This window comes from Delphinapterus leucas, chromosome 1 (assembly GCF_059928025.1).
Source record: "Delphinapterus leucas isolate spDelLeu-1000000601 "Yukka" chromosome 1, BTC_Dleu_Yukka2, whole genome shotgun sequence".
NCBI classification, from domain to species: Eukaryota; Metazoa; Chordata; class Mammalia; order Artiodactyla; family Monodontidae; genus Delphinapterus; species Delphinapterus leucas.
Genome location: NC_143129.1, coordinates 42,844,376 through 42,859,283, shown reverse-complemented (window position 1 = coordinate 42,859,283; position 14,908 = coordinate 42,844,376). Strand labels below are relative to the sequence as shown.

The 14,908-nt window shown below is 47.9% G+C and overlaps 1 protein-coding gene and 1 pseudogene across 5 annotated transcripts in view; both read left to right on the top strand.

The window, feature by feature from the left end:
- The window catches only part of PLXNA2 (plexin A2), a 217,226-nt gene that overhangs the window by 158,279 nt on the left and 44,039 nt on the right, over window positions 1-14,908 (top strand). For all 5 annotated transcript variants that reach the window (XM_022593506.3, XM_089909135.1, XM_089909141.1 and 2 more), the window contains one exon: window positions 2,782-2,972. In XM_022593506.3, coding sequence (XP_022449214.1) covers window positions 2,782-2,972 — 191 coding nt within the window. The remainder of the gene's footprint in view (window positions 1-2,781; window positions 2,973-14,908) is intronic.
- Window positions 99-197, top strand: LOC115803115 (U6 spliceosomal RNA; annotated as a pseudogene).

The following is a 14,908-nucleotide window of genomic DNA, read 5'->3' as shown; positions in this document are numbered from 1 at the left end:
CTAATCATCACAACAACTCTGAAGGGTATGTACCAGTATTATCCTCATTTTATAGATAAGGAAACTGAGACCCAAAGAAGTTAAGAGATGTACCAAGACTGTTCACTTTGCCAACATATACACTAAAATTGGAACGATGCAGAGGTCATGACCCCTGCACAAAGATGCTGCAAACTCACAAAGCATTCCATGTTTTTAAGACAAAGACTGTGTAGTATAACTTATATGTGGAACCTGAAAAAAAATGTCCAACTCACAGAAACAGAGTAGAAAAATGGTTGCCAGGGGTTTGAGGGGGTTGGAGAAATAGGGAGAGGTTGGTAACAGCGTACAAACTTCCAGCTATAAGATGAATAAGGCCTGAGGATCTAATGTATAACATGGTGGCTGTAGTTGGTAACACTGTATTACATAATTGAAACTTGCTAAGAGAGTAGAACTTAAATGTTCTTAACACATATATACGTATATATATATATATATATATATATATACATATACACACACACATATATATATATAGATATAGATATAGATATGGGGGTGATGGATGTGTTAATTAACTAGATGGGAGGAATCTTTTCACTCTTTGTATGTATGTCAAATCATCACAGTATACACTTCAAATATTGTACAATTTTTTTGTCAGTTGCATCTCAATGAAGTTGAAAAAAGAAAAAAAATGAACCAAGAGTCAAATAGTAAGAGCCAGGATTTGAACCAAAACAGTCTAATTCTGGAGTTCACATGCTTAACCACATCAGTGTTCTCCCTCCCAGTGGCTCCAGCTATTGTGGGATGTGAAACCTCCTTCCCGTAGAACCCTATCACCGCCCCCCACCATGAGCCACATTCCACCACATTTCAAGTGGCTAGGGTTGTCACAAGCCTGTCCTTCAGCCCGAGGGTCACCCCGTGGGCACAGAAAGAGGAACTGAGGCCACAGGAGGACCTGAAAGTGCTTCAGCATCTCTTCCAGATGCTACGGTCCCTGTCCCGGATGCTGCCATGAAAATCAGTGCTACTTATGCTGGGAGACTTTTTCTATTTCCCCTCGTACCCAGGCCAAATTTTCTCAGTGCTAAGAGATAGACATTTCCCCTGCTGAGGATCTGGGCTTAGTTCCCAGAGGTTGCCTTTGCACCTGGAGCTTAGAGAAAAAACAGCCACATCCAAGCTGTGGCATCGGAACCCTCCCTTGTGGCGCCTGACAACTTCTAAGCAGCTCCTTGAATGCACAGGCCATGGCGATCTCACATTCACCTCCCACCCAGATCCCAGCTGTTCCTGGAGAGTATGCACTGTGTTGGGTGGAGGAGGCCACAGTGCTTAAGGACGCAGATTCTAGAATCCAACAAACTGGGATTCGAATCCTGGCTCTTTCACCAATAGCTATGTGAACTCAGACTAATTACTGCTCCTCTCAGTGTCCCAAGTTCATTATCTGGGAAATGGGGAAAAGATGCCCACCTCTCAGGGTCACCATGAGGGTCAAATGAGAAATTAGATGTGGACCATTTGCATATTAATAAATGCATAATGTGGATTTGTTCATTTTAAGATTCCCATTTCCTGCCCTCTACCATAAGAAGCCATAGGCATGAGGATGTTTCAGTGTAGCCCCTGCAGCTGAGACTGAGGAATGCTTGGCAGAGCAGAGGAGTAGAATGGGGACGCATGGAAGAATAAAAAAAATACCTCTACCCTGGGGCATGTACCTGAGCTCCAGAGGCATGCCACCCAGGCCTGAGAGCTTACGTCTGCTTGACCAGAAGAGTTGAAAAATGACTTTCTAAGTATTCTGCTTCTGAAGAATTCTACTTGGGACTCTGAATTCAAAACTCCAGCAGACAACTACCAAGCCTCGGGCTCACAAAACCGTTCTGCCGACTGTCCTGTCTAGGGCTTCTAAGTGGGTAGAAGACAAAAGCAAAAGCATTTGCAGTCTCCAAAAGTGACCTGTTAAGTAGCCAGTTTGCCCTCTCTGGGGATATCCGCTCCATCCACAGGGCCATGAACAGGATGGCATCAACCATCTTTCCTTCTCAGCTCTGCCTCCACTCTGCCAGGCATGTGGCCTTTCTTGAAGCCCCAGCTGACGCCTCTCCCAGACCCACCCAGTCCCCTGTGTGCCTCTCTCCTCTCAGGACCTGCGTGCTAGCAGCACAGCGAGTTGGATCTGCAGAATCCCAGCTTGGGGCACTAACCTTAGTAAACTCCAAGAGCCATTACATCTCTCTTTGAGCTTCTTTTTTGCCTGAAATGGGGAAATCAGTCCTTACCACTTTCAGCGAGGGCCATATGTGGCAGAAAGAGAAGCAGCAGTGTAAGAATGTAGTTTGAGTTCAAAGAAAAGATAACAAGCACGTACAGAACATCAGCTATGTTACAGGCACTGTGCTGAGCACTGAATATACAACATCTCATTCAAACCTCACAAAAAACAATGATTATCACCATGTTATAGAGTAGGTACTGAACGTTGAAAGAAGTTAAATTCTTTGTCACATTGCTAGGAAGTGGTGAAGCCACAGTTAAAGCCCTGATCCAATTTAATCTAGAGCCAGAACTCTTAAATAATATTTTCTTGCAGTGCCTTTAAATGACTGCTAAGAGGCTCAATTTATTATTAATTTCCCATCAATTATTCTTGCAAGGATAATGATGATCATGGGTGTTATCCATGGATGGGGGGCGGTTTCTATCACGCCTGCAAGAAGGGGGTAAATTGTGAGGCGTCCTCTCCAACCCCTTCTGTGACTGCCCCCCCTCTCTTTGCAGTCCACCTCTACAAGTGTGCAGCCCAGCGGGAGAGCTGTGGCCTCTGCCTCAAGGCCGACCGGAAGTTCGAGTGTGGCTGGTGCAGCGGTGAGCGCAGGTGCACCCTCCAGCAGCACTGTAGCAGCCCCTCCAGCCCCTGGCTTGACTGGTCCAGCCACAATGTTAAGTGCTCCAACCCCCAAATCACCGAGGTGAGTCCCCCAGTCTCCCAGCGTGGGATGGGATGGCTGGGAGCTGCCCCCAGGGCAGCGGGAGTTGAGCCTTTACGGAAGAATTCTTGGTATAGAGTGAGTTTAATGTGAGGGTGTGTAAAGCCTCTCACGGGTGTCTCGATGGCCTGTGTCCAGGCGTAAATGCCAAGCGTATGGAAGTGTGTCCTCACGCCCGTGCACGAATGTGCGTGCCCGTCGGTGGGCACCGAGAAGGCACAGCCAGTGCAGCCTCCCTGCCAGGCTGGCTGAGCCAGGTGGGGACGAGAAATCAGCTGCATGGCGGGTGAACGTTTCAGAAAACAGGTTTAGCTTTTCTCAGCAGAAATGCGCTTTCGGGAGCTGCAGTTAGCTCAGAGTTGCAAAGCTGAAAACGGAGGAAGAAAGTGAAGGCAGGCACTGCATTAGCCACCGTGCCAGTTCCCGGGGTTTACCCTCGGTCCCAATTTGTTTGTGCATTTTAATGGAAAGAGATAGGTAATTAGCGACCCTGGAAAAAATGATGTTTCCTGAAGAGTCAATTGCAAAGGAAGATGAGTAGGTAATGTGAATGAACATGCAGCTGCTCAGAGCCTGAATGGCCGGGGAGAGGAATAGTTGTATTTAACTTCGGTTGCAATATGTGCTCATCGCTCTCCGGTGCTCCCTATTCACCGACTGTCACTTGTGCTTTGAAACGAATTGCATGTTCTTTATGGTGACTAGGAATATCGGCCAGGGCAAGTACCACTGTTATTTGCACGTTTAAGGAAATAGGAGGGGGTAATTCCCTGGTGGTTCAGTGGTTAAGACTCGGGCTTTCACTGGTTCGATCCCTAGTCAGGGAACTAAGATCCCACAAGCCATGCAGTTTGGCCAAAAAATTAAAAAAAAAAAAAAAAAAGCGGAAGGGGCTGCTCCTTTTCTACCTCTTCCCTGAGCAGATGCACTGTCCCTTTCCCTGCCCTCAGACAGCTAGCTCCCTGAGCAGCTCAGGGCTCCATACCTTCTCCCTGATTCTAGCGATTTCCAGCAACGGCTGCCTTGAGAACTTGCTCTGTTCTGTAATTCTTCTTGCTGCTGCCTCTGCACCTCTGGTACAGGGGCGCTTAGGCAAGGACTTGCTTCCATCAGCCCCTCTCACTTCCAGCAACCGGCTGCTGCCCCAGCCCTGTCTCCTCTCTGACTGGCAGGGGCCCCAGCCCAGCCAGGAGGCAGGCTTCTCCCTGAGAAACCTCTGCCTCCGCCACCCCTGCTCGCTGACCGAGGACTGACAGGCTGCTCTGTTCGCAGAGGACACCCAGGCTACACGATGCTAATTAACCCCCTGAGGTAATTAGGCTGTAATTGATTTTCCCAGGGAACATAGCAGCAGGAGTTGGAGGCCCTGAGCAGTTGGGTCTCCTCTTGGTGTTTTTCAAGTAGAGGCTGTGGAGAAAGAAAGAGTATCTTGGGAGAGAGACCCACACCGTGTCTCCAGACACTCGGGGGACAGCATTCTGGACAGCACATGTGAGCTGGAGGAGACAGGGCTGGAATGTTTTATTCACTTTCATCCTGCACCTCCCACCCCCAATCTATCCTCCTCTCCTTATAAAAGTCATTTTTCACCTTTTCATGTTTGAAATAATTTCAGACTTATAAAAAGGTACAAAAATAGTACAAAGAACTTTCATATACCCTTCACCCAGATTCTCCAAAATTAACATCTTACATAACCACAGTACAATGATCAAAATCAGGAAATTAACAGTGATAGAATAAAGCCATCTAATATACATGTCTTATTCACATTTGCCAGTCATCTCACTGATGTCCTTTTTCTGGTCCAGGCTCCAATCCAGGATCACATGTGGCATTCCATTGTCACGACTGCTCAGTGCCAAATCCTCAGTCTTTGTCTTTCATGACCTTGATACTGTGGAAGAGCACGGGACCATTACTTTGTAGAACGTCCCTCAGCTGGGATTTGTCTGATGTTTCCTCATGATTAAATTCAGGTTATATAGTTTTGTCAAGGAACACCAGAAAAACTGTAGGGTGCATGTCCAAAGGACACAGGAGCCAACTTGATTTGGCCCTAGTGGCCAAATCTGGGGCAATGTAAGCAAGAAAATAAATTATAATACTAATGGACTATACTCAAGAGAATAATATAAGAATCTATGGTCCTTATTGATATAATAAATTAATAACTAATGTGGGAGAGAGGAAGCTCCTCTTTATACTAGAACTCCAACTCATAAGTGTAGAAGGACTTAGGGAAATAGAAAATCACCATTTGGCAAAATTCACAGTAATAATTGTTTCAGGCAAGAATGGCCAATGAATGCTAAAATTAGCAAGTGAAAGTATGAGGAGAAATAGGATATTTATATAGCCTCAAGCTATCTCCCCACAAGATATGTATTAATTACAACAAGAAAAATAGTTCAGTATACTTTCATATACACTTTACAGTGAAGAAACCTGGTAGACAGTGATTAAAGGGTTAAGGTTCCTTAACTGAGTGATCAAAGTTAACCACCAGTTATGGGAAGAATCAACCTCAGGCACCTCTCCGTGGGATGCGCTGAGAAGAAGACAACCTCATTTCTATGGCATTTGTTACCCAAAAATGTATAATTTGTTAAAAGTAACTTTTAAGAAGAATCAACTCATTTTCTTTACCTCAGTTTTCTTGGTTAATTCCTCGATGTTGGCATAGATCTTATTTTTCTGGAATGGTGCTGTCCTGCCTGGGGACAGGGAATTCTATGAGCTCTGTGCCCTTTTATACATACCTCCCTCTTGTCTCTGGCCCTTCCTTATCTGCAAAATGTGTAGCCCCCTCAGTGCATGCCCACGTGCAAACAGAAGCCATTGACTACAAAGGTCTTTCCTGAGGGAGAAGAGAAGGATTCTCTGATGGCCCATGACAGCTACTGGGAGCAGCAGAATGTCCAGTGCTGGAAACCAGTAGGGACTGGAATGGTGCTGTCCTGCCCAGAGGCAGGGAAATCAATGAGATGACCTCAAAGGAATTCTACTTTAGGAAAAGGAGTGAGCTCAAGCTCAGTTGGATGAACAGCTGTGTTCTTTCTTAACCCCTGCTAACCCAACTGTCTCCATAGCAACCAATTCCTCCCCTAGAGACCCATCTCTTATGGCAGCTCCATGTAGGACAAGTCTTACAGCAGATTGAATTTCCCAGTTTGCATCAACTTCAGGTTAGGACCCCCTCAGGATTCACCGTCTGCTGCTTCTCAGCCAGCCCTTGGTGTGATAATGACGCTGTCCCCTGTGGGAGGCATCCCAGGCTGCTCCCATTCCAGCTGTCATCCCGGGTGTCTGTGCACTTGTCACCTGTTCAACCCCCAGTACAGGAGACAAGGTGCAGAGGTTTGGAAAGCCTGTGAGATGCCAGGAAGCCATGTTTCTGTCCTTCCCAGCATGTGCTTCAGGACCTGCTGTGACATCAAAGTGGGGGATGTTAGGAGCCATCCCCTAGAGAGAAAGGAAAACCCAGAGAAAACATTTCCCAAGAAACTGTGAGTGGGCAGCATCCAGCAGAAAGGGGAAAGAGATCAAACATGTTCTTGGGAAAAGAAATTTAGAAAGGACCAAGGGGCTTTGGAGCTCACGTGAAAGAGGTCTCCACTCAAAGTGAGTGTATTGGTCTGCTAGGGTTGCAGTTACAAAGCACCACGGAGGGTGTAAACAACAGAAACTTACTTTCTCACAGTTCTGAGGGCCAGAAGTCTAACATCCAGGTATCAGAGGGTTGGTTCATTCTGAGGGCTGTGAGGAGAATCTGTTCCATGCCTTTCTCTTGGCTTCTGGTGGTTTGGGGCAATCTTTGGTGTTCCTTGGCTTGTGGAAGCAGCTCCCCAGTCTAAGCCTTCGTGTCCACATGGTGTTCTCCCTGTGTGCATGTCTGTCTCCAATTAATTTTTTTAAATAAGAATGCCAGTCATATTTGATTAGGGCCCACACTAATGACCTCATTTTAACTTGATTATCTCTATAAGGACCCTATCTGCAAATAAGGTCATATTCTGAGGTAATGGGAGTTAGGGATTCAATATATGAATTTGTGGGGGATAAAATTCAACCCACAACAGAACATTCTGAGCAAAAGGAGGAGATGCCATGGTTCTAAGGAATTGATTCATCCATTAAATATTCATGTAATGAGTGACTGCTCTATGCCCTGCACTGTGCTAAGATTGGAAGTTATCACGTGGATAAATTAGTCCTGAGTGGGGAGGCAGGGGGGTGCAACCAGCCTATCCCTGAACATTGGCCACCTGGAAGAGGCTGGAACTTGATTGCCCTGCAGGCGGCTCTGTTTCTTCCAAAGGGCCTCGGACAGAGATTTCTAATCTACACCCTTTGCAGCTGTCTTCTATTAGGAAAGAGAACTGTAACAGGGACCAAGGCCTCCACACCTGATAAGGACACCAACCTCAGGCCAAGGACATGAACAGACAAGCCATATTCTTAGTTCTGGGAGCCTTAATAATAATAGCTTTTCTTTAACAAGACAATACTCTGTGTCAGAACCCATGTATTCCACATACCTACTCCTCCCTGCAATCCTGCAAGATGGCTATAAGAGCTGGGGAAACAGTGCTTAGGGGAGTAAGTAATTTGCCCAAAGTTGCACATCTGGTTGGTGACAAAACAAGTTCAGAACCAGACCCTTCTGACTCCAGAATACAGACTTGCTCCACCACTTGATGCTGCTTCTCTTGGTCAGACAGATGGAGAAGTACTCCCTGGCTATACACTTTCCCACCTCACCCCACCCCCAAAACATCTGTGCCCAGGATCTGAATCCCCTTGGAAGGTCTCAGGAGATGCCAGACAAACTGAGAACATTGGCTACTCTTTCAAGTCTGAAAATAACCGTCACCTGTCTTCCTAAAGATAATTAAGTCCACACTTATTCCTATGAGTGGGGGAGAAAAATGGAAGAGCATTTGGGGGCACTTTTGAGCTTAGGGCAATCACTTCTTGCCTGTCCAGGGGATGTGTTACTTTAATTACATGTGTTTCTTAAAGCTATCAGACTCGGTTTGGTTGGTTTCTGGGTGTGTCTATCAATGGGACGATGGTTACAGTGAAAGTTACTCTCACAAGCATCTCAGCCTGATGGGAGAGCCCAGAGGATGAGGCCCAGGTGGTTCATGCCTGCAGGTGAGAATGGAGATCAGGGTGCAGTAAAGGCAAAGCAGTCTTGGGATGCAAAGGACGAATACTCAGTGTAGGGGTCCTCAGGGAGTGACCAGGAACCTACACCCTTTGGCTACCAAGAAACGCTCCTGTGTGTTTCTGACGTCCCCTAACGCAATGTGCAGTAAGAGCACACTGTTGCCAGGTCCTAGGAGTACTGGGACCTAGGACCACCTTGTAGCTTTTACTGTATAAATTTAACTTCAGTAACTTCCCCCACACCTCACTTGTCCATGTTTAGGGAATACTGATTCCATTTAACATTCTCTTAATTACATGTAACCGGGAAAGAAAACCAATTGTAGAAAACCGCCAACGCTGCCCTCCAAAATCAAGCATAAATAACCGTTGATGCAATGGTAGTTTGAGATGATCCATTGCTCTTGCTTCCTCCTGCTCTCCGTTTGCCCCAATTTTTTTTTTTTTAATTTTTACTGGGGTAGCGTTGATTTACAACATTGTGTTAATTTCAGGTGTACAGCAATACATATATCCACTCCTTTTTTTAGATTCTTTTCCCACATAGGCCATTACAGAGTATTGAGTAGAGCTCCCTGTGCTATGCAGTAGGTCCTTATTAGTTATCTATTTTATATATAGTAGTGTGTATACCAAATATTTTAAAGTAGATTCTTTTCCTGGATTCTCTCAGATGCAAATGGATTTGTGAAACTGTTTGGAAAGCTGGACGCTTACAAGTATTTATCCTTAAGACTGCACCTCTCGGCAGGAAAAGCCGGGAGCCACCTGCCCAGGGCCAGAGCGACTCACTGTGAAGTTCCCAACAAATAAATAAATAAGTCAGCCAGCTTTCCTGAGAAACAAGTCGGCCCTCTGATCTCCCGTTCATTTATTTGCAGGGCTCATTAATATAACATCACTGCAACAAACAGCTAACGGGGGATGGTGTCAGGATGAATAATGGAGTTACTCTGCTGAGATAACAATTAGGTTTTGAATGTACTATCAGCTAAGACAGAGCCAGCAAGGATTCATGCCGGGTAGGAGAGCTGGTGTCGCCGATGCTGTAGATTCCTGCAGGGCTCGTCAACTGGGCTCTAGCCTGCCGTGAAGAGTGTGCACATACTTGCTCTCATGCACATGTGCTTGCGCGCTCACACCCACACACACACCCACACACACACCAAGTTGGAAAAGAATGTGACAGTTTGCCGTCTTGGATCCAGCATCCAGGTGCCTTTGGGAGCCAGGCTGAGATCAAAATTTGCAGGCACAAAGTTGGCATCACTGCTCTAAAGTCAGGAAAACTCTAAGCAACAGGAAAGGAGTAGTCAGGGGAGGATTAGCTGTCTACATACCCACAATTGTCCTCGCTGGCCTGTCCTGATTAGGGGGATGCTCAGGGCAGAGCCCTCTCGATCCCAGTCTCAGACACAGGAGCTTTTCAGACAAAGCGTGACCATCAGTTGGGGATACTTCACCCTGGGGCGACTACTCTGGGACCCCCCTCCCTTGGCTGCTCTGGGAGGATCTAACGTCAGTCTCTCCCACCTCCTCTTAAGAACACAGCCTAGGGTGCTGACAGCCTGCTGGAGACATGGCAAGAGCTGCACAGGCCCGTCCGAGAGGCAGCCAAAACCGTGCTGGGCAACCTCCACACCCGGCACTTCCCCTCCGCAGGTCGGCTCTCTGCCCCTGCCCTGAGCCCCACCAAGAGCAATACCCAGAGGCTCCACCCGCCTGGGTTGCTTATAAAAATGAAGCCACTTTTCCTCTTGACCTCAACTGACCTGGCTTCTGTCCAAATTTCTTAATCATAAAATAGTAATTAGAAAAAATGATAGATAACGTTCACTGAATGCTTACCTGGCACCTAGCACTGCTAATTTAGCACCTCATGTATATTATCTCATTTAGACTTTACAACAACTTTTATGAGGTGGAAGCTATTATCATTAGTCCCACTTTACAGACGAGGAAACCAAGGCACTATGAAGTGTGATGCCTTTCTTAATGTCACACTGCTAGTGAGTTTTAGAACTAGGAGTTAACCTTCAGCTACTTGACTCTAGAACTCCCATGTTTGACCCATATAGCATCCTTTATCTCTTTCCTGGGCTCATTTAGACAAATAGAACTCTCAATCCACAGGGCTGGAGGAGGAAATGGCGCAGGCACCAAGCTCTTCATCAAGCCTGCTGCAGAGATGGGAAGCAAGCCATAATCCCCACCCCAAGCATCATTTGGGGAGACCGGAATGCACAGGGAGAGATGACCCAGCGGCAAGGCCAAGGGGAGTGTGGGCATTCACAGGGGCAGGGCCAGAGAGGAGGGAGGGTGGAAGCTGAGAAGTTCGGAGAGATGGTGGTCCCAGCAAAGCCAACTCCAGGGCTCCTTGGAAAGCAGCAAGCATGACCTTAGCCATGGGAGCGGGGCTGCGGGACCTACGCAGAGGGGCCCACAGGCAGGCTGGAGCATGAGTTCTCATGGCTGATGATCTCGGGGCTGTCCCAGGCAGAAGGATAGTAACTCAGGCATTGTGGTGTGGAGGCTTGAGGCACAGGTTAGATAGACCATCACAGTGTAACGTTGAGCAAGTTACTTAACCTCTCAGGGACACTATTCCCCACCTGTAAAGTGAGAATACTACTGTTCTCTTTTTGTTTGTTGTGAGCCCTAAATGAGATAAAATATATAAGGCCCTTGGCACAATACCTGGCTCATGATAAGTACTTAATAAATGAAAAGAAAATGGTAGGCATCGTTATCAGGTTCTTCAGTAACCTGGAGCCAGTGCCCGTTTCTGTCTTCTCTGCCATCACATCTATCAGGCAGGAGATATAAGCAGAGGAAGACAGGGTCTCTAGGATGGGAGCCGGGCTTCATGAGGCTCCCACCATGAAGGGGTTCTCCTTTGACCCCTTAAACATCTACCCTGTAGGAGGCCCCAACTCCATCTCTCCAAGGCTCTGCCTGAGTTCAGGAATGGCACTCCCCAGGCTGCCAAGCCCCTGGGCCTCCAGCACCTCCCACTCTGCTCCCTGGTGCAGCCCTTCGGAGCTCCCCAGCTGTAATTAATCGCTGCATCTGCTCTTACCCTTGGATGGCTTTGTGGCACAGTTCCCTCCGAACTGTTCAATTAGCGGCTGCAAGAATCAGGGCGAGTGCAGCATCACGGCGGCTGTTTTCCAGGTCAAGGCACCCACGGTGGAAAACAAACATGACACAGTCTGGCAGGAATACAGGTTTGGCTGGGATGCTCAGGCGTGCGTCAGGCTCAGTTGGGCTGTGCTGCTGACAGGTGAGGTCTGAGGAGATGGGGAAGCGGCTCCCCAAATCAGGGGCTCCAGGCGTCTTTGAGAGGACCCAGCAGGAGATAAGAGTCTCCTGGTTAGTCCCCTCCCATCAGCATGTGCCAGCCTCATCCCACATCCTACTGGCCTATTCACCCGAGCTTAAGGTGACCAGATCAGGGACATGGCCTGGACTGGGACCAGCCACCTCTACCCGGGTGTGGTCTGTGACTGCTTCTGGGACAGGGCTTAGGGGCTGCTGGACTGAGCCCTCTGTGCTAATGTGTTCCCCACATTTCCCTTCTGAATCCTGTGAATAGACAAACTTTTAATTCTACAACCAGTTAAAAAGCCAATACTCTTAAGGTAGTAACAACTTAATGTCCCATTAAATGCAAATAAAGGGTTCATTAGGGAAGTGACAATAGTAGAGTGTAAGGTGACTAAAATGGGGGAAGGAACTCCAGGTAGTGAAAAAAAGCACTTGGGAAAGATAAGGGCTTACCCTCCCTCTGGGATTTGCCCAGGGCCAGCCTGGCTGAGGGCGTGTGGGATGCGCTAAGTGAAATGGTTGGCTCAGACCTCGTTTGCTGCAAATCCGCAGACCTTTGCTCAAGCCACAAGCCTGCTTGGGGTCCCTACACTTTCAGAGGATGCATGGATAACCAAGGGTCCAAAGAAAAGCATCTGAAATGATCAAAGGGCCTGGAAAACAAGAGCTTCCGACAAAAGGCTCACAGAATTGCAGAAGCGCAGACCAGAGGCGACCTAATTGCTGTCTTCAGTATCTGAAAGAGGTTTGATGAGAAGGCAGCCGTTGAGTCCTCCATTCGATGAGGAATCACAGCAGAAACTGGCTTAAATTAAAATAAGAGAGATTGCAGGAAGAACTTCTTAATGCTTCCGATGTGAAAATACTGCATCACTCCCAAGTGACACGTAGGCATCTCCATTCTTACAGTGGTCATTCAAGAACACAGTTTGTACTAGAATCCTCTTGAGACCAGCTTTTCCCAGGAATAGAGAACTGGAGATATTTCTTGACAGCTGCTGTGTCCCGGGCAGTGTGCTATGTATCAGGTTGCTAAGAGAAAGCAAGGTCCCTATCCCCATATAGTTAGTGCCTTCTTGAGAAAAGACGCAATTACAGTCCGGTGGCTGTTGCTGTCTTGGGGTGTAGGCAAAGGGGCTACTAAATATTCCCCTGCAGGAAGGGTAGGCATTTGTCAGCGTCATGCTTGACCAGCAGAGGGAACCACAGGTCAAATGCACATGGGCGTTACCCACTATAGCCATGGGGACCCCCATCTCCCCCTGGGAGCCTGTATAGTACATAAGAGAGGGGAACCGGAGGTCTGGGAGGGGGCAAGGGGGAGCACACAGAGAGAGTCAGCACAGAGCCTAGGGTCTGAGGTCCACAGAGGAGAATGTAAATCGATTTCAGGTCCACAGTATGTGCTGAAAAACATGGGGCTGAAATTCGGCCATATCGAAAGATCTTCCCAGCTGATTTCACGGGTTTTCAGCTCCCTTCCCCCCTCTCCACACCCCTACTACACACTCACACACACCCCAAACTGTCAAACCATTTGTTTGCATGGCCGTCTCATTCAGAATTACTTTCCTGAAAGAATCCATTGAGTTCACTGGGAAATGCTGCGCCTTATCCCAGAATGGCTAATAGCTGAGGGCAAAGAAGTGGCAAGAAGGGAGGGAGGGAGGGAGGAATGAAGATGATTTTAGACACAGCCAGTGTCCTCCCAAATTTATTCTGGGTGAAAGGGTGATGTCTGGTTCAGAATATGCTTCTGTGCCGAGCCCAGAAGCCACCAACGCTGAGACCCTGCCCTGGGCATCACGGCCACTCCCCATCCAAGCTCAGGTTTTCTCCAGTCAACCCACGAGTGACTCTCTCTGCCCTGGGTCACCCCACCATCCACCATCTATGTTATGAGTTCCCTGGACCAGGTGTCCTCCTTCCAGATAAATAGGAAGATCCCCATCACCTCTAAGCTCCCTCCAACACCACCATCGCATGTTTTTGTGATCTAGGAAGGAACAGGTGCAGGGGGAACACAAGGAAGGAAACTGCCAATTATCAAGACCTACTTCCTACTTCGAAACCACCATCATATTAGGGACTTTCCAAATGTCTTCTTTCACCTTCACAACATCCCTGTGAGGCAAGCATTGTTCTCTGTTTTCTGATAAGGACACTGAGACTGAAGGTCACCTAGCTCATAAGTATCAGAGCTGGAATTCAAATTCAAGTCTGTCTCACTCGAGAGCTTACTCTCTTCCTGCTACAGACACTGCCCAAGCATCAGAAGGTCTCCCTTCCACACCACAGAGCAGCCAGCAGCCCGAGGACCATCTAAAACTAGAAGCAGAGACGTGAGGATCTGGCTGTCATCCTGGCCGTATCTTGGTTTCCCCTCTGTCTGTGGGGGAACGTCTGTAACTGCAGCCTGCCCTTTCACCCCCATCTCTGCGGGAGGTTAGCTCTCCCCTCCTCTATGGCCCCACAACTCCTTCCAGAGCTGAAAGGCCTTCCTGGGAGTTCTGCAAGCAGTAGTATGGGACTCCACCGACTTGCCTCCTTATAGACCCACGTGGAGAGGACAGACTTGGCCCCCAAGAAAACCAAGTTTTCTGGGTGCCACGCTGGGTGCCCTGCAATCTAACACTGTTTTGAAGAGAGAGCCTTGGAGGCTGTCTTCAGGGTAGAGCACTGCCTGGTACGAAGCGGTAACTGAAGAATCCTATTCACTCCCTCTCTGGAGGATAAATTCTTTTCCTTCAAGCCTCCCTTCTAGAGCCTCTCCTCAATTCTTGGGGAGAAATGAGGAAAGCAGTGTGCCTTGGATTTTACCACCACACAGGCAGGGCTTTGGTAGACCCTGATACTCATCCTCACAGTCACCTGGAAGCCCTCAGGTGGCAGGGGGTGTGTCACACAGGACTCCTCCCTCTGTTCCTTTGCACGCTGAGCCCAGAACTCCACCTTGACCCTCTCTGATTTTTAAGCTGGGGGAGAACATATGACACAGGCAAAGGCACAGATCTTTAAAGTGTGTTGTGTATATAGGAACTGCTGGGATCTGGGTAGCACATGGTGGATATAGTATAAGACGGCAGGCAGATGTGGCTGAAGAAGTAACAAACATCAGAATGTGGAGGACCAGGCCAGGAATTAGGGACAGTGGTCAGAGCCATTGAAGGCCTTTAGAGCAAGTGACTAGTAATCAGAGCAGGTATGTGTTAATGAAGCCCACCTGGCCATGTGAAGAAGTCAGATCTCATGGAGGAATAGAAAGGCCCTTGCAGTTAGTGAGTGAGAGGTGATGCAGCCCTGCTTATCACCTACGCTGGAACCAGAGTGGGGCACAGATTCAAAAGACACCTGGGAGACTTCCCTCGTGGCACAGTGGATAAGAATACGCCTGCCAATGCCGGGGACACGGGTTC